The sequence below is a fragment of the Pleurodeles waltl genome, chromosome 10 (genome assembly GCF_031143425.1).
Source record: "Pleurodeles waltl isolate 20211129_DDA chromosome 10, aPleWal1.hap1.20221129, whole genome shotgun sequence".
Classification (NCBI taxonomy): Eukaryota; Metazoa; Chordata; class Amphibia; order Caudata; family Salamandridae; genus Pleurodeles; species Pleurodeles waltl.
In genome coordinates, this window is record NC_090449.1 from 284601582 (window position 1) to 284622510 (window position 20929).

Here is a 20929-nt window from a genome sequence, read left to right on the forward strand (position 1 = left end):
GCGTCATTCCAGCAAGGAGTCTCGTTCGAGGTCGCCTTCGGCTCGGCGTCGGAAGACTTGGGAGGTCAGTCCCACGGTCACGCCACATCCATCAACGCCGTTGCCCTCTCCGACATCTGTCAGATGTTTTGTCTTTTGCTCTGTCTCTAGCGCAGAAAGGTTGTGCAGTGGTGGTGTGGAGAGAGACAGATTGATCCCTTACAACCCACCTCTTCCCTCCCCTATAGATCATTTAGAGGGAGGGGTAGGGCCCGCACCAGAGGAGCCTCTCAGCAGCACTCTGCCTCTTCCTCGTCCTCTGGAGGGGTGCAGCAGGGAAAGCAGCCTTAGGCTTCCACCATTTCCCACTCACTCCTCTCCTGTAGGGGGGAGGTTACGGCATTTTCTCCACAAGTGGGAGACTATTACATCGGACACTTGGGTTATCAGTATTGTGGGAAAAGGCTACACCCTTCCCTTTCGGGAGTTTCCGCCCCTCATCCCGCCTCGCCCATCTTATTGTTCAGAAGAACACCTCCTGTTGTTAGAACAGGAGGTTCAAGTCCTCCTTTCAAAGGGCGCGGTGGAGTTAATCCCAGAGCAGGAAAAGGGTCGAGGTTGTTACTCAAGGTACTTCCTGATTCCCAAGAATGATGGTCGGTTGAGACCAATCCTGGATCTGAGGATCTTGAATTGGTTCCTCAAACAGGAAAAGTTCAAGATGCTGACCCTAGCTCAGGTGCTTTTGGCGTTGAACAAAGAAGATTGGATGGTGTCTGTCGACTTGCAGGATGCTTATTTTCATATCCCGATACTCAAGTCGCACAGGAAGTATCTCCGGTTTGTGGTAGGGTCGCAGCACTATCAGTTTGCGGTCCTCCCGTTTGGTCTTACTTCAGCACCTCGAGTCTTCACGAAGGTGATGTCAGTGGTTGCGGCAGAGCTCAGAAGGAAGGGGATAGCAGTATTCCCTTACTTGGACGACTGGTTGATCAAAGCCAAGTCTCCGGAGCTTGTGTCGCATCATCTGCAGTCAACAACCCAGTTGTTGTTCGACCTGGGCTTTTCGGTGAACGTGCCCAAATCTCACCTGGAGCCCTCTCAGCGCCTCCTGTTCATAGGGGCAGTACTGGATACAACATTGAATCAAGCCTTTCCTCCGCCTCAGCGGATTCAAGATATTCAGGAGTTGGTTCCATTGTTTCGAAATGGAGCGGTAGTTCCAGTCCTCAAGGTCCTTCGTCTGCTCGGTCTGTTTGCCTCCTGCATACTGTTGGTCACGCATGCTTGCTGGCATATGAGGGCTCTTCAGTGGTGCCTCCGAAGGCAGTGGTCTCAACACAAAGGAGATCTAGAAGGTGCTGTCAAGATCTCCGGAGATGCTGCTGTGGACTTGAAGTGGTGGATTGCTGGCAACAATCTTTCACAAGGAAAGCCGTTCGCGCAGTCACCACCAGTGACCACGGTCATAACGGATGCTTCCACTCTAGGATGGGGAGCTCATCTGGGGGATCTGGAGATCAAAGGGCTTTGGTCTCCAGAGGAACAGATTTTTCATATCAATCTGTTGGAGTTGCGGGCTGTACGTCTGGCTCTCAAGGCCTTCCTCCCTTCCCTTCGTGGTCAGTCGGTACAGGTCCTGACGGACAATACTACCGCGATGTGGTACATAAACAAACAGGGAGGAGTAGGGTCGTACCTTCTCTGCAGAGAAGCTCTTCGACTATGGTCCTGGGCAAAGGACCATCAGATTTGCTTGGTAGCAAATCATCTGGCCGGGGTCTTGAATGTACGTGCGGACAGTCTCAGTCGCCATTTCTTGGCCGACCATGAGTGGCATCTCCATCCAGATCAAGTCCGTTTAATCTTCCAGATGTGGGGGTTTCCTCGGATAGATTTGTTTGCCACTCTGGAGAACGCGCATTGTCCGTTATTCTGCAGCCTCCAGTATCCGATGCAGGGGAGCGTTGGGGGACGCGTTTCAGATAACCTGGTGCGGCCAGTTCCTTTACGCGTTTCCCCCCATACCCTTGATTCCTCGGGTGTTGAGGAAGATTCGCCAAGACCGGGCCCAATTCATCTTAATAGCTCCGGATTGGCCAAGGAGGGTGTGGTACTCCGACCTTCTCCAACTCTCACTGTGCCCTCCGCTCCGTCTCCCTCTCAGGGCAGACCTCCTCTCGCAGTCGCAGGGGCAGGTTTTACACCCCAACCTCCAGAGTCTGCACCTACATGCCTGGAGATTGAGCGGGGCAACCTGAGTTCCTTCTCTCTCCCGCCTGTTGTAGTGGATGTTATATTAGCGGCCAGGCGACACTCCACTAAATCTATCTACGCTAATAGGTCTGCCATTAAAGGTTATTTGTCTGCCTTGTCAGCCTTCATTTGTCTTCCAGACCAACCATCGTTATTTAAATCCCCTATTGTTCTCAGATTCTTGAAAGGTCTTCTAAATAAATATCCTCCAAAACCATTCGTTATGCCTCAATGGGATTTGTCCTTGGTCCTGACTTTCCTTATGGGGTCCCCTTTTGAACCTATGCATTCTTGCCCCTTAAGGTATTTAGTTATTAAGACAGTCTTCTTGGTGGCTATAACATCTGCAAGGAGAGTGAGTGAGTTGCAGGCCTTATTGGTAAAACCCCCTTATACAAACTTTAATGGGGATAAGGTGGTGTTGAGGACCAAGGCTGCTTTCCTCCCGAAGGTTGTTTCACCCTTCCATTTGGCCCAGACAATTACTTTGTCCACGTTCTATCCTCCGCCTCATCCTTCAAAGGAGGAAGAGAGACTACATCGCTTGGACCCAAAGAGGGCGTTAAGCTTCTACATTGATAGAACGAAGGACTTCAGGCTGGAGGATCAGCAGTTCATCGGATACGTGGGCAAGAGGAGAGGAAAGGCAGTCCACAACAGAACACTCTCCAGGTGGGTTGTTCTTTGCATTAAAATCTGTTACTCTTTAGCAAAGAAGGATCCTCCTGATGGCATTAGAGCTCATTCCACCAGAGCTAAGTCGGCCACTTCGGCCTTGGCCAGAGGTGTTCCTGTGGTCGACATCTGCAAGGCCGCAACTTGGTCGTCCCTTCACACTTTTGCGAAGCATTACTGTTTGGACTCTGAGGTCAGAAGGGATGGCCATTTTACACGGTCAGTGCTGCAGGATTTCTTGGTTTGACCATTTAGGTACCCACCACCGGGCGTGGTACTGCTTTGGGACTCTATTCATTAGGTGAGGAATCCACAGGTAGTTGTATCCATCAGAAGAACGAGTTACTTACCTTCGGTAACGACTTTTCTGGTGGATACATTAGCTACCTGTGGATTCCTCACGGTCCCACCCGCCTCCCCGTTGCCTTTTTGGTCTTACCATGTAATCCTTGAGTGCGCTCCTATTGGTCTTCAAGACTGCAATAGATTTTGTATATATGGATATTTGTGTATATATATATATATCTTTGTGTATATACATAATTAGTATATATTTGTTTGTTTTAAAAAAGAGTTATATTAAATCTATAGCCATTTTATTGCAATGTTGTGTGATTTACAATGTTATGGGATGTTGCCTTGCTCTTTCATTGCATTGGGTTATTGTTCTCATGCACGTAAAAAATGTTGGTACTGACGTCGGCGAGGACCTCTTATTGCCTGTATGACGTCAGACGGTGTCGCGTGGGCTAATGTGACGTCCTCGTCAACGTGCAGAAGCTAGGAAGAAGATTTCCGTCGAATGCTGGCGCCATGGGAGTATTCATTAGGTGAGGAATCCACAGGTAGCTAATGTATCCACCAGAAAAGTCATTACCGAAGGTAAGTAACTCGTTCTTCTCTTCCATTTAAATACATCTCACTGCAATATCTGCCTATCTGCAGATTACACATACAACATTGCTTTTTAGAATCCCACTCATTAAAGCATTTATGGAGGGACTAAAAAGAATCATACCCCGAAGGACACCACCAGTACCTTTGTGGAACCTTAATATTGTATTAACACGACTCATGGGACCACCATTCGAACCCATGCACTCTTGTGAAATGCAATACTTGACTTGGAAAGTAGCCTTTCTAATAGCTATCACATCACTTAGAAGTGTAAGTGAGATACAAGCATTTACTATTCAAGAACCTTTTATACAAATACATAAACATAAAGTGGTTCTCTGTACAAATCCCAATTTCTTACCAAAGGTCATATCACCATTCCACCTAAACCAAACTGTGGAACTCCCAGTCTTCTTTCCGCAACCAGACTCAGTAGCCGAAAGAGCCTTACATACATTAGACATAAAAAGAGCACTAATGTATTACATTGACAGAACAAAACAATTTTGTAAAACAAAACAATTGTTTGTAGCCTTCCAAAAACCTCATGCAGGTAATCCTATATCCAAACAAGGCATCGCCAGATGGATAGTTAAATGTATTCAAACTTGCTATATTAAAGCAAAAAGAGATTTACCTATTACACCAAGAGCACATTCCACTAGGAAGAAAGGCGCCACAAGGGCTTTTCTTGGGAATATACGTATGACAGAAATTTGTAAGGACAGCCACCTGGTCTACACCTCATACATTCACTAAGCATTACTGTGTAGATGTGTTAGCAGCGTACCAAGCCACAGTAGGACAGGCTGTATTAAGAACATTATTTCAGACAACTTCAACTCCTACAGGCTAAACCACCGCTTTTTAGGGAGATTACTGCTTGTTAGTCTATGCACAGCATGTGTATCTGCAGCTACACATGCCACCGAACGGAAAATGTCACTTACCCAGTGTACATCTGTTCGTGGCATGAGATGCTGCAGATTCACATGCACCCTCCCACCTCCCCGGGAGCCTGTAGCCGTTATTAGTTGAATGAAAATTGTAAATTTGTAAATAAATATTCTTTTGATACACATTATGTACATACATACCTACTCCATTGCATGGGCACATCTAGTATACTCACAACTCCTACCTCACTGTCTGCGGGGAAAACAATCTAAGATGGAGACGACGCCCATGCGCAATGGAGCCGAAAGGGAGGAGTCCCTCGGTCTCGTGACTCGAAAATACTTCTTCGAAGGAAAACAACTTGTAACACTCCGAGCCCAACACTAGATGGCAGGATAATGCACAGCATGTGAATCTGCAGAGTCTCATGCCACGAACAGATGTACACTGGGTAAGTGACATTTTTCATATATATATATTCCACACACACACACACACACACATATATAATAATATTGTGCGTGGTGAAGAGGTGCTTAATGCAATCACTAACTCTGTCAGTATTTGAACCTGGCCTGACTGCTTCCTGTCTAGTCAGGTATGTCCTCAAAGGTTCCCAGATGTAACTGGGACTAGAGCTTGCAGTGTTCTATAAACTTCCTCTGCATAATCGCAGGTGGTTGGGTAGGAAAGGATGTATCTAAGATCTATCATGGAGTTAGGATGGCAGCCATTTATGATGTAGAGGAGTGATTCATCATGATTTTATCAGCTTCATAGATGGTGGAATACCACAAATAGGATGACTGAACGCTTTATGTTTGTAAACCACCTTTTGAGTATGTAAGGAATGAGTTTTAGCAGCAGGTGTGGTTTGAAGACGAAGGAATAAAGATTGAAAGATTGCCTGAAACCAGTATTGCTGTCCTATTTGACATGCAGAAGAATATATATATATATATATATATATATGTTAACTTAGAGACTCTAAGGAAAAGCCTAATTAATAAAATAGGGTCTTAAGATGTGATCTAAAAATTTGTATGTTACATGCTGGGTAAAAACATGTTTTCTCAGACCGTTTTTTTCCTTATGACACGGAAGAGGAAGTAGTGATGTGGATTAGGTAAACCATATATAAGCATGTTTCGCACAGATTTTCCATATATTGAACATGTTTCAAAGAGGTGGAATCAGAACTGTCGTTCTACAGCAATGGAATAATTTTGTACTAATTAATTATTTCCATTTAGAAGTTATTCAGATCTTAAGTTGCACTTTCAATTGGTCTCTAAAAATAAACTTACATTATGACTTCCTCAACTATGTTCAAACTACTTTTCTGTCAATTAAAGATTGTGATTTCCCTCCATTTTTAGGCATTCTTGTGTACAGTGCACATAAGATTATTGAGTCATGCCAGGAGTCTTTTATTCTACGCCTCTATCGACAGAAGAACAAGCAGGGCTTCATTAAAGCCTTCACAGACCAAGCAGTTGCTTTCAGTGCTGGGTTCTGTCAAGTAGAGCGAGTGATGAGAAATCTTTTTGTCAGGAAACTCTATTTGTGGCCAAGGTAAGGTATCTCTGCTTTTAAAAGGAAATCTACTCTGAATTAATGGTTGAATTAAAAGAAACCCACTCTATTACTCTTGCTTTTTTTCACGTGCAGTAGTTGATGGCCAGCAAGTTACCATGTTCACTTGCAGTGCAGTTTCCTGTTTACTGTCCCAATTAGCACTGCTGGTATTGATACAAAAAGGAAAAGTAGACGTCACTTATATGCATAAATGTGTGATTTATTTTTGGTCACTCCACTTTCTAGTCGTGGTTGATAGAACTGGTGTTTGATTTCTTTTTACTCAAGATTGTTAAATAGGAACATGATAGTAACATGGCCTGTGGTAATAACATGCAAATTTACATTTACATTGTAAAAATGCCCATATGAGTGAGTATTTTTTATTACAACGATTCCTAATAGCATGCTATGGACTAGATCAAGATAATGTACCTTTGTACCACTAGGCTGCCTGTGAGTATATTTGTAGGATGAACATGTTGCGGGTGATAATGTGATACTAAAATATGATCCCCGAGATGCAGTTATTCTGCACATCTGTAGAAACTGCACATCCTCAGTCTATACTCAATCAACAGCCTATGCTGACATTTGTACACGCTCAGCGGATCTCCTAAACTATCATCTGCACATGCTCAAACATCATGAATTGTGTTTTGCAGACTCACGTTTCGTGCCCACAACCCCATATTGCACATTCTCATTCAATATCTACCATAATGCTCTCCATTACCTTGCAGTTTTTTTCAAAACTTCCTTCACTGAGCAACCTCAACCAGCATTCTCTTTCTGTGTTCACCACATGCACACCCTCAGTGAGTCACTCCTGCTTCAGACATCTTCTGCCACTCCTACCTGTTCTTCATGAGAATAAGCAGGGTGAAAGAGAGAGGAAGGCCTGAGTAGGCAGGCAAACTAATAGCACCCCCCAGATCTTGTGGAAAAAAACAACCTCGTGCAGATTACAAAAATTGGTCTTGTTGTGACACTGTAGGGGAATCTTCGCACACGGAAAGCATTGACATTTTTACTTTGTTATATTAGTGTCGCAGGCAGCTGGAGGTCCTGCATGAAAGTTTATATAGCCATTTACAAAGGAATGATCAAGAATGCAACAGCAGGGACTGGTAATGAGAACACAGCGGAAGAACAGTCTCTGGTGCCTGACCTTCGAGTTTTGACTCTCCCAGATATTTCCAGCTTCTGCAGAGATACGGCAAGGTGCCTGGTCTGAGATTAAGATTCATAGAGGTCCATGAATACCTCACAAAAACGTATGTATAGGTCTGTCTCACAATGAAATAAATATAGCCAGTGCTTAATTTGTGCTTGTTGTTTCTGGTGCTGAGCACCGGCACTTATTTTTGAGGGCCGGTGCTTATTCTTCTGCCTCAAGCATTTGTGGCAAGCAAAAGAGACATATGGGAAAGACGGAGGAAGAGAAAAGCGAAAAAGCATCACAAAGGTGGGAAGCAGAACGCTGCCAGACTGGGCTGAAGGAGCAGGGAGTGGCTTTAAATGGATTGAAGAGGCCCCAGATGGCTTCAGGATTACGCTGCCTCAGTATTCTGTGTTCGCACACTTAAATGTAGCAGCCCCGTGTTTAAGAGGAGGGCTTTGGGCACAGGCACGTTTTTATTTACAAATTAAGCACTGCGTATAGCGCAGCATTCAAATCCCAGAGTGCATTCACCCTCTTGCCCCTTCTTTCCTTCTCATCCTGCTTTTCTTCCTTGGGGCAATGATTACTACACAGGCATCTCCAAGGATTCCTCTGCAGGGTACTAACTGATGTTATAATACTTTCTTCTTCTTCTCCACAACTATGTTGAAAATCGTTGTTGAATTGTGAAATGTGGCAATGGCTGTCATAAAGGCATGGTCATGACCTTGTACAAACCAGAAGACCTTTGTGTGTGTGTGTGTGTGTGTGTGTATATATATATATATATGTGTGTGTATATATATATATATATATATATATATATATATATATGTTCAATGGCATGTGTGGCTGCAGATACACATGCTGTGCACATCCCGCCATCTGGTGTTGGGCTCGGAGTGTTACAAGTTGTTTTTCTTCGAAGAAGTCTTTTCGAGTCACGAGACCGAGGTACTCCTCCCATTTCGGCTCCATTGCGCATGGGCGTCGACTCCATCTTAGATTGTTTTTTTTCTGCCATCGGGTTCGGACGTGTTCCTTTTCGCTCCGTGTTTCGGGTCGGAAAGTTAGTTAGAATCTCGGAAAAATCGTCGGTATTGTTTGCGTTCGGTATCGGGTTAGTTACAACAGATCGACACCGACTTTTGAAGAGCTCCGGTGGCCCTTCGGGTTTTTTTTCGATCCCCCGTCGGGGCCTGGTCGGCCCGGCCACGTGTCTCTTCAAGGCTGATGGAGCGGACCCCATTCCGCTTCTGCCCAAAATGCCATAACAAGTATCCATATACAGATCAGCATCTGGTCTGTAACTTGTGTTTGTCGCCGGAACACAAGGAAGATACTTGTGAAGCCTGTCGAGCGTTTCGGTCCAGGAAGACACTAAGAGACCGAAGAGCAAGGAGACTGCAAATGACGTCGGCGCCGACAGGACAAGAGCGTTTCGAGGAGGAAGAAACATTCTCCATCCAGGAATCGGACTCGGATGAGAACGATCCCGAAGAAACGCCGAAAACCGTGAGTAAGACGTCGAAACACAAAACTCACGAAAAAACCACTAAAGCCCAGGGGACGCCACCGCCAACAGGCCATGGCTTAACCCGAAAAATAGGTGACCGATCATCGGCACCGAAAAAGGGCACGCTGGTGGCGAAGTCATCCGACTCCGGTCGAGATACCGCCACACAGCAATCTCGGGCTAGAGATAGTGGCTCCGAACAGGTTCGGCACCGAGATAGCGGCACCGAAATGGATCGGCACCGAGAGACCACGACGCCGAAAGTAAAGAAGGTTTCGTCGGAACCAAAAAAAGCAACCGAAAAGGTTTCGATACCGAAACATCCGGCCTCGGAACCGAAAACAAGTTCCTACACTGAGGAACAAGGACTGTCCACACAAATGAAGACATATAGATTTGGACAGGAATTGGAAACAATAGAGCCAGACTATACACAAAGAAGGCTCCATATCCAAAAAGAAACAGGGAAGATCAGTACTCTCCCTCCGATTAAAATGAAACGCAAACTTGCCTTTCAGGAAAAAGACAAGCAGCCACAGGCAAAGGTGGCTAAACAAGTAACCCCGCCACCATCTCCACAATGCTCTCCGCAACCATCACCGGTAGCCACTCCACCAATGATGCAATCCCCAACTCATACAGGAATGAGTCAAGATGACCCTGACGCATGGGACCTTTATGACGCACCAGTGTCAGATAATAGTCCTGAATGTTATCCAGCTAGACCGTTGCCACCAGAGGATAGTACAGCCTACGCACAGGTGGTGTCGAGAGCAGCGGCATTTCATAATGTCAGCCTGCATGCTGAGCCCATTGAAGACGACTTTCTTTTTAACACACGGTCGTCCACACACAGCCAGTATCAAAGTTTTCCTATGCTACCTGGAATGCTAAAACACTCCAAACAAGTGTTTGAAGAGCCTGTAAAAGGAAGGGCCATTACTCCCAAGAGTGGAGAAAAAATATAAACCGCCACCAACAGACCCCGTGTACATCACACAACAGCTAACACCGGACTCAGTTGTAGTAGGGGCAGCGCGCAAAAGAGCGAATTCACATACTTCAGGAGATGCACCACCTCCAGATAAAGAAAGTAGAAAATTTGACGCAGCAGGCAAGAGGGTGGCGGCACAGGCAGCAAACCAGTGGCACATTGCCAATTCACAGGCTTTGTTGGCCAGATACGATAGGGCCCATTGGGACAAAATGCAACACTTTATAGAACATTTGCCCAAGGAGTTCCAAAAGAGAGCGCAGCAGGTAGTAGAAGAAGGACAGAGTATCTCCACCAATCTGATACGGTCAGCAATGGATGCTGCAGACACAGCTGCTAGAACTGTCAACACAGCAGTAACAATAAGGAGACATGCATGGCTGCGTACATCAGGATTTAAACCAGAAATACAGCAAGCTGTGCTGAATATGCCATTCAACGAACAGCAGTTGTATGGGCCGGAGGTGGACACTGCGATCGAAAAACTTTAAAAAGACACTGACACGGCCAAAGCCATGGGCGCACTCTACTCCCCACAGAGCAGAGGCACATTTCGAAAAACACAGTTTAGAGGGGGGTTTCGAGGACAAAGCACAGAACCCACAACCTCACAAACAAGACCCACTTAGCAGAGCCAGTATCAGCGGGGAAGTTTTCGGGGACAATATAAAGGGGGACAATTCCAAAAGAATAGAGGAAAGTTCCAAAGTCCCAAAACTCTTCAAAACAAGCAGTGACTTCCAAGTCACACATCCCCAACACATAACATCTGTGGGGGGGAGACTAACCAAATTTTACAAACATTGGGAGGAAATAACAACAGACACTTGGGTCCTAGCAATTATCTAGCATGGCTATTGCATAGAATTTCTCAAATTCCCTCAAAACGTCCCACCGAAAACACACAATATGTCAAAACAAAATATAGATCTTCTAGGACTAGAAGTTCAGTCATTGCTACAAAAAGAAGCAATAGAATTAGTAACAAAACAACAGAAAGGGACAGGAGTTTACTCTCTGTACTTTCTCATACCCAAAAAAGACAAAAGTCTGAGACCTATACTAGATCTCAGAACATTAAATACATACATCAAATCAGATCACTTTCACATGGTGACATTACAGGACGTAATCCCACTGCTCAAAAAACAAGACTACATGACAACACTCGACCTAAAGGATGCATATTTCCATATACCGATACATCCTTCACACAGAAAGTACCTAAGGTTTGTATTCCAAGGGGTACATTACCAGTTCAAGGTGTTGCCATTCGAAATAACAACTGCACCAAGAGTTTTTACAAAATGCCTAGCAGTAGTAGCTGCACATATCAGAAGGCAGCAAATACATGTGTTCCCGTACCTAGACGATTGGTTAATCAAAACCAACACGCTAAAACGGTGTTCACAACACACGAGGTACGTCAAAGAAATCCTCCACAATCTAGGTTTCTCAATCAACTACACAAAGTCACACCTTCTGCCTTGTCAAACACAGCAATACTTAGGGGCGACAATCAACACAGCAAAAGGGATTGCCACTCCAAGCCCACAAAGGGTTCAAGCATTTCACAATGTAATAAAGACCATGTATCCAAAACAAAAGATACAAGTCAAAATGGTGATGAAACTACTAGGCATGATGTCCTCATGCATAGCCATTGTCCCGAACGCAAGGTTGCACATGCGGCCCTTACAACAGTGCCTAGCATCACAATGGTCACAAGCACAGGGTCAACTTCTAGATCTGGTGTTGATAGACCGCCAAACATACACCTCGCTTCAATGGTGGAACAGTATAAATTTAAACCAAGGGCGGCCTTTCCAAGACCCAGTGCCACAATATGTAATAACAACAGATGCCTCCATGATAGGGTGGGGAGCACACCTCAATCAACACAGCATCCAAGGACAATGGAACACTCAGCAAAAACAGTTTCACATAAATCACTTAGAACTATTGGCAGTATTTCTAGCGCTAAAAGCGTTTCAACCCATAATAACCCACAAACACATTCTTGTCAAAACAGACAACATGACAACAATGTATTACCTAAACAAACAGGGAGGGACACACTCAACACGGTTGTGTCTCCTGGCACAGAAAATATGGCATTGGGCGATTCACAACCACATTCGCCTAATGGCACAATTTATTCCAGGAATTCAGAACCAGTTAGCAGACAATCTCTCTCAGGATCACCAACAGATCCACGAATGGGAGATTCACCCCCAAATACTAAACAAATACTTCCAGAATTGGGGAACACCACAAATAGATCTATTTGCAACAAAGGAAAACGCAAAATGCCAAAACTTCGCATCCAGGTACCCACAAGATCAGTCTCAGGGCAATGCATTGTGGATGAGCTGGTCAGGGATATTTGCTTACGCTTTTCCCCCTCTCCCACTCCTTCCATATCTGGTAAACAAATTGAGTCAAAACAAACTCAAACTCATACTGATAGCGCCAACATGGGCAAGACAACCTTGGTACACAACACTACTAGACCTCTCTGTAGTGCCTCATGTCAAACTACCAAACAGACCAGATCTGTTAACACAACACAAACAACAGATCAGACATCCAAATCCAGCATCACTGAATCTAGCAATTTGGCTCCTGAAGTCCTAGAATTCGGACACTTAGACCTTACACAGGAATGTATGGAGGTCATAAAACAAGCTAGAAAACCGACCACTAGACATTGCTATGCAAATAAGTGGAAAAGATTTGTTTATTACTGCCATAATAATCAAATTAAACCCTTACACGCATCTGCCAAAGACATCGTAAGTTACTTACTACATTTGCAAAAGTCAAAGCTAGCTTTCTCTTCCATAAAGATACATCTTACCGCAATTTCAGCTTACCTGCAAATTACGCACTCAACCTCACTATTTAGGATACCAGTCATAAAGGCGTTTATGGAAGGACTAAAGAGAATTATACCACCAAGAACACCACCAGTTCCTTCATGGAACCTCAACATTATCTTAACACGACTCATGGGTCCACCTTTTGAGCCCATGCACTCTTGTGAAATGCAATACTTAACATGGAAAGTTGCATTTTTAATTGCCATCACATCTCTAAGAAGAGTGAGTGAAATTCAAGCATTTACCATACAAGAACCATTTATTCAAATACACAAGCATAAAGTAGTTCTACGGACAAATCCAAAATTTTTACCAAAAGTTATATCACCGTTCCACTTGAATCAAACAGTAGAATTACCAGTGTTCTTCCCACAGCCAGACTCTGTAGCTCAAAGAGCACTACATACATTAGACATCAAAAGAGCGTTAATGTACTACATTGACAGAACAAAACTAATTCGAAAAACAAAACAATTATTTGTTGCTTTCCAAAAACCTCATACAGGTAATCAAATTTCTAAACAAGGCATTGCTAGATGGATAGTTAAGTGTATTCAAACCTGCTATCTTAAAGCAAACAGAGAACTGCCTATTACACCAAAGGCACACTCAACCAGAAAGAAAGGTGCTACCATGGCCTTTCTAGGAAATATTCCAATGACCGAAATATGTAAAGCAGCTACATGGTCTACGCCTCATACATTTACCAAACACTACTGTGTAGATGTGTTAACGGCACAACAAGCCACAGTAGGTCAAGCAGTACTACGAACATTGTTTCAAACAACTTCAACTCCTACAGGCTGAACCACCGCTTTTGGGGAGATAACTGCTTACTAGTCTATGCACAGCATGTGTATCTGCAGCTACACATGCCATCGAACGGAAAATGTCACTTACCCAGTGTACATCTGTTTGTGGCATTAGTTGCTGCAGATTTACATGCGCCCACCCGGAAGCCTGTAGCCGTTAAGAAGTTAATCTTGAACATTTGTAAATTTGAAAATATATTACTTTAAACTACATTATGTATATTACTCCATTGCATGGGCACTATTACTAGCATACACAACTCACCCTCTGCGGGGGAAAACAATCTAAGATGGAGTCGACGCCCATGCGCAATGGAGCCGAAATGGGAGGAGTCCCTCGGTCTCGTGACTCGAAAAGACTTCTTCACAGAAAAACAACTTGTAACACTCCGAGCCCAACACCAGATGGCGGGATGTGCACAGCATGTGAATCTGCAGCAACTAATGCCACGAACAGATGTACACTGGGTAAGTGACATTTTCCATATATATATATATATATATATATATATATATATATATATATAATAATAAATTTTGATTTGTGTTTCTGTTTCAGAATGTGTTAATTTATAAAGCTTGATTATGCACATTGTTTGTATATACAATGGAAATAAACTTGTTTTTTCCTTTCTGTGCCTAGGTTTCATGCTGCAATAAACTCGTCTTTAGAAAAACATAAGCCTGAAGTAATAGAGCTGCACATTTCCATGACCCCTTCCATGCTTGCCATCCAGTCCTCGATACTGGACATAATGAATGCGTGTCTGAAAGAACTTAAGCGCTACAATCCAGCACTTGAAGTGGAGGATCTGTCTTTGGAGAATGCAATTGGAAGGTCATTTGACAAAGTATGCTTTAGTCACTTGTGTAATTATAAAACTAAAAAAATGCGAAAGAGTAAACATTAACTGTAGGTGATAATCCCATATCTGCTGTAGCTAATTGCTTTCTTTGTAAATCTAATAAAATGTCTGGTTTAAAAAAAGGTGACAGGCCAGGGACGAAAAGTAGGCATGGTGGAATTTAGAATAGCTTGATATTTCAGGAGGTTTGTGTGCTGTTCTATTATGAACTGCATTGGCTTGCAAACTGCAATGTTCAGCATCTGCTTTTGATGTTTTTGAAGCCATGGAAGTTGGCAATGCTGTGGCAGCTCTTCACAATCCTCTTCAGAACTCTCCACGGGCCAGAACTGCTGAATATGCCCATTGAATACAAGGCTGGGATGCTGCCCTTAGTGAGGTGAATTCAAAGACCAATGAGACACATCTGGATGTGCTCAGAGAGCAGGAAGTACCACAGTGCTTCTAAATGACAACCAAGACTTGTGTCCATTTCTATAAAGCCCTGGCAATTCACTTCAAAACGATCCTAAACGAGAATATGAAATGATTATGGGATATTATTTCTTTTGGTCCCTTGAAATCAGCTTATCACTTTTGCAAATACTAACATTTGAATGCGCCCCCAAAGCTAGATGCAGAAATCAGTAATTTTGCCTCCCAGTCTTTTTCAGCAGAAGATTCATTCCTTCATGCTCTCCACCCTTTCACATTGTCACTACTCAGTAGTCTGTGCTAAGTAATAATATTTTTATTCCAGTATTGGAACTTTCATAGATTCACATGCATGAATACTTCCCAGTTGTCGAAATCGGAGTCCTCAGTGTAATATAAAAGCTTTGCTTAAATGTAATAATGTGTGTGTGTGTACATTTATATATATATATATATATATATATATATATATATATATATATATATATATAACAGTACAAATGTATATACTCTCTATATCCTAACCACAAAACTAGAGACTGCAAGGTATGTAGAATGTTTTCTACTAAGACGTAAGGGACAGAGAAGGTCGTCTCCTGCTCTGGCTGCAAAGGTTGAAGACCAGGGACAATCCGGTTCTCTGAAGAGGACATTGCCTCATCTTCTATGTCTGTCACCAAAACGCTTGAAAAAAAGACATAGTGAGCAGTCGACATCCAAAGAACCTCCAAAAAAGATTGCTAAAAAGTCATCCGAGGGCTCTATAAAAAAAATCTTAGCCCTTCTACGACACCGTGCGCAGGCTGACAAACCTGTTGGATCAGGTTCCCTCTTAAAATCTAAATAGAAAACCTTTTCTGATTCCCCCAACGCCACCTCTGCGCATCAAAGATGCATTTAAAAAAACAGGATCTGCACAATCGATGGCACCATTGTCGACGGTTTCCTTGTCGATGGATCTGATATCAACAGTAACTTCAACAGTAACTTCAACAGTACTTACTATTTCTATGTCAACCGCAGCCTCAAATGAGTCCTCGTCGACGATGGTATCATCTTCATCGGAGGTGCGTTCCATATTGTCACTGCGACTTCATTCTTCGTAGACGCTACGCTCGTCGACGATCCTCCCGTGGACTATCTCGTCGATGAAGCTCCCGTCTACGATTTTTATCTCAGGAACCCCCGTTGACGGTACCACCAGCGATGATGCCTCCATCGACGGGGATACCAATGATGACGCCTCCATTGACGGGGTAGCCAGTGATGATGCTTCTGCGACGATTGTTCTGTAGACACCTCCACCGTCGACGACCACAATCCAGCTCTCGTTGACTACACCAATCCTGAGACCGTCGACTTTACCTCTTTAGTCGTTAACAGACATAACTTTTAAAAAGATATCAATACATCATTTGGCCCCATCTATTACATCCCAAAGTGAGGTGTCCAGGTTATTGCCATCACACCTTTTGGATGAGGATGATTCAGAGGAAGATGGGATGTTTGGAGCGGCTAGGAGCTCCTCCCTGTTAAGGGTTAAAATTCAAGATTACTCGGATGACGATTCTTATTATGACCACTTTTACGACCAGCCACCTCATAAACATTAACAGGACCTAGTGTCATTGCCTTCCGGTCTGGTGTTGGATCTCCAAGCAATGTTGGCAGACTATAGACAACGTTTTCTTCCAATGCTTGCAAATGCTCCACAATCTGTGATTCCTATCATTTCGCCTCCACCTCCGCAACCTCATCAACCACAGGTGCTGCTTAGCCCTCAACCACAGTGCTCCCCTCAGGTTCATCCACAAACTTCTTCAGTTGACGGGGCTGAAGATGGCGAGATTTGTTCACTACAAGATGAGTGGGATGAATTTATACTTCCAGCACCTGAATTTCAAGTACCACCATTGGTGGAATCTCCTCCGGAAGGTATAGGTACTTTCCACAACCTTTTGGAACAGGCGGCCACACGGTTTGAGATTCAGATGCCTGAAGCTCAGCAAGACGGTTTCCTGTATGGTGTTAGGGAACCACACAGGAAAACCGTCAGAGCCATTCCAATAATAGACCATGTTTGGCGGCAAGGTTTAAAGAAAATGCATAACCCTGCAACAGTACTGGCGGTGCTGCCTAAATTGGATAAAAAGTATAAATCTACAGATGATGCTCCTGCATGCCTTTCAGGTCATCCAAAACCAGATTCCGTAATATCACAAGCGGCGCTCTAGGAACCCTTCTGCGCCTGTAACCACATCGCCTGATAAGGAAGTTAGACGCCTGGATAGTATCGGCAAGCAATTCTCTCCTCAATGTCTGCCATTGTTGAGAGTGATATCTCCTCCTCAGGCATGGTAGCTAAACATAGTCTTAGGACAACTAATGAAGAGCCAGTTCTAGCCCATACACAGGGCGGATATCAAATATCTCTCATGGAAAGTGGTGCTACTCCTTGCCCTTACCTCCGCGAGTAGAGTCAGCAAAATCTGAGCATTTACAGTCCAAGAAACCTTTCTGAAGTTCACACACGTCAGGGTTATTCTACTCACCAATCCTAAATTTATCCCTAAGGTTCCTTCAGACTTTCAAGTTCAAGCAAGCTTTATTTGGTCTAAATAACCATCAAAGCAATAACTTACAACAATAAAATCATGATCTATACATAATAAATATATAACAACAAAATTAAAAAGTAGGTGATAAAAATGAGATAAGAGTACTGTAAAATGAGAAATCTGCAAGAGTACAGGGAGAAAAAATTCAGATAAATCTTCACATATGTACCCCGGCCTATAAATAAAAAGGAAATGTCAAAGATCATTTTGTTGACTGCTTTTAACTTCCTCATCGGTAATTTATAAGAAATTCAACTAATAAAACAATTGAGTAGAATAAGGTAAAATCAGGGAACAATTAATAACAAATCACTATAGTCCCTTTTTTTATTTAAAAAGTGTGTACGTATATGCCAAGCGGACGCAAGGAACTTGCTGACTGCACAAATTAGAGGAGAGGAGCAATCTCTCAACAGCAGCCTGAGGGCATCTCTACACATTCTCAACCCCATGTTTCTACAAACGGGACGGAGCCATTTCCACCGGGCAATGCCATAGGCAGGACAAATAAACATAAAGTGCACTACAGTTTCCACAGAACCATTACAGCAAGGGCATTTATCGGATGACAGGGTGGAGCTCCATGAACTAGAAAAGGACTTCAGAGGGAGACTATCATACCTAAATCGAGCATACAAACTTTTGCTTAGTTGATCGGTAATTAAGTCCAGGAAGGGTTTGAATTGGGGAAACCAGTTATAATCGAGGAAATGGGACGTCAGCCTACCATGTGAAGTACAGAGCAGATATTTTTCCCTAACATGGGACCAATAAGCAGATTTCAGGTGGTCCTTGTGAGCCCTCCTTAACTTATTGGGCTGGTTCCAAAAGTGACTGAGTCCCAAAGTATGGAACCATTCTGAAACGTGCTTGAACCAGGGGATAGAAAGTATGTTTGGTCTATCCAATAAGTCTTGCAAAGATTCCTTGTATGTGACTAATTCAGGGGTAGTCCAAATACGAACCCAAAAAATTAAAGGCCTTAAAGCTATTACATCTGAAATGCAAGGGAACCCTAGATTAAAAAAACACTGGAACCAGGGGCGTACTACGAGGACATACCAAGAGTGATCTTGCAAAATTATTTTCTCCACAGATAACTTGCTAGATTTAGAGCAACCCCAGACCTCAGCACATAGACCGCGGCACTCTGTGCCTTAGCTAGATAAATTTTAATAGCTGGGGAAACAACTTTCTCAATATTAGACATTTGAAAACGCAAAATTGCCCCTGACCTATGTGCTAAGAGGGCTGAGCTTTTCCCTACCTGGGCCTGCCAGTTAATATCATTACTGATTCTTACCCCTAAATAATCAATAGAGCATACCTTACTCAAGGGAACCTCGTTATACAGAATGTTACATCGTTTTGAGCTACCAGGACCAAAGATCATAAGTTTTTGTTTTCCTAGAGTTAAGTTCCAATCCGTGATCTGCACAAAACACACTAAACCTATCCAGGAGGGCCTGAAGGCCCATAGGTGTTTTAGAGATCAAGAGGGAGTCGTCAGCAAATAAGAGGATTGGAACTTTAGTATTATTCAAAGTAGGGGCATTGTTTTGACAGTCAGTTACAACTTGCACTACACTACTTCATTGATAAACAACGAGAAGAGAGTAGGAGCCAGGATACAACCCTGGCGTACTCCCCGCCTGATATTAATACGATCAGTAAGTTCCCCCTGGCTGCCCCATCTTACTCGAGCATAGGTGTTCTTGTGTAATCTTTGGATTAGATGCACCAAATTCAACGGGACGCCAGTTTTCTTTAAGATTTCCCACAGTTTCTGCCTTGGAACAAGATCAAACGCGGACTTAAGGTCAACAAAAGCAACATACAAATTTTGTTTGGCCAAGGTAGCATATTTCCAAAGTAACAAAAAAAATCAAAAAACTTGGTCCATAGTGCAAATTTTTAAACGAAACTCAGCCTGAAGGGGAGAAAGAACCTGGTTAGCTTGGACCCAGTCCATTAGCCTGTCAAGAACTTGCTTAGAGAAAATCTTTTGAAGATTATCAATGAGGCTAATTGGGCGGTAATTGGCTGGCAGTCCCACATCTCCTTTTTTGTAAATAGGGATAATTTTGGCTCTGAGCCATGAGTCCGGAATGGGGCTACCTGCTGCAATGGCATTTGATAAGGTATTAATGTACCACGCCCAAATAACGGGTTCGGACTAAAACAGGTCCCCCGGTATCTTGTCGGGACCGGTAACCTTAGCGGGTTTCAAAGAATTAATAGCTGCCGTGGTTTCAGCAATTGTAAAAACAATGTCCTCCAGGGGACCCTCAATAAGGGATCTGCATTTGTCACCCGCATAGGACTCGTAATGTGGTTGCTGAAATGAGGCATAAATCTCGGAAAAATGAGACATCCATCTTTCAGGCTGGATGTGAAAATTAGGAATAACTTTACCCTCTTTGCCTGTGAGTCAGCAACCTCCAAAAAGAACCCTCGTCTCGATTTTCGACTGCCTCCAGCAGCTTCTGCCAGATCTCAAATTCCCAGTTTTTCTTCGCTAGATTCAGGGCCTTATTGTAGCTGACTCTAGCGGTCCTGATCTCCTCCTGTGAGTGCTTGCGGAGGGCCAATTTAAGATTGAGCCTAGCAAGGTCACAGTTATTGTTGAACCATTCCCTGGATCGGATAGCATCTAGAGTATGTCTCACAGTGGTTTCTTTATAAAAAACATTCTGTAGAAATTTTATCAATTCAGCATGAATTTCCATGATTGGAAGACTATCAACCTCTTGCTTTTCAATACCGGAGAACAACTGTAGAAAGGAAGAATAAATTTGTTTAACCAGAAATGGGTTGGATATAACTTGTGGCCAACTAACACGAGCTTGCCTGGAGTTTAGGGAAGGGATCGGAACATCAGTGGTCTCTAGGTGTTGAATTCTCCCAAATGCTTTGTTAGATAAAGTAAGACATAGAGGGTAGTGATCGCTGTCGTGACGGAGTTCAACCTTCATGTCCAGAATATGTGACCAAAGCCTGATATCAACAAAAAAATAATCAATAGTGCTGGACGAACACCCCCGCTTGAAAGTGGGGGCACGATTAGGATCAGATCTAGTCAGACCATTACATTCCCTGAGTCCATGGCGTAGGCAAAGGGAAGCCATCTGTGTAGCGGCACAAGAACCAATACTAAGAGAGTCATCCTTCACTTGGGGAATACCCCAGGAGTCATCTTCTTCAGATGTTAAATTACCTACAAGGTTCTTGAATACAAAAGAACAATTTATATCGCCCCCTATCACCAGATGGTTAGAAGGATGCAAGGATTCCAAGTGCTCGACTAGCTGGGCAAGTATCCTTGATTCCATATTGGGGGGGATGAACCTCGCATACACGTTGACTAAGGTCACTGTGAA

The 20929-nt window shown here is 43.5% G+C and overlaps 1 protein-coding gene across 3 annotated transcripts in view; it reads left to right on the forward strand.

The window, feature by feature from the left end:
• Window positions 1–20929, forward strand: part of ERCC4 (ERCC excision repair 4, endonuclease catalytic subunit) — a 232308-nt gene that overhangs the window by 67038 nt on the left and 144341 nt on the right. For 2 of the 3 annotated variants that reach the window (XM_069210419.1, XM_069210420.1), the window contains exons 3-4: window positions 6084–6279; window positions 14295–14502. In XM_069210419.1, coding sequence (XP_069066520.1) covers window positions 6084–6279; window positions 14295–14502 — 404 coding nt within the window. The remainder of the gene's footprint in view (window positions 1–6083; window positions 6280–14294; window positions 14503–20929) is intronic. The other variant, XM_069210421.1, reaches the window with a different exon arrangement.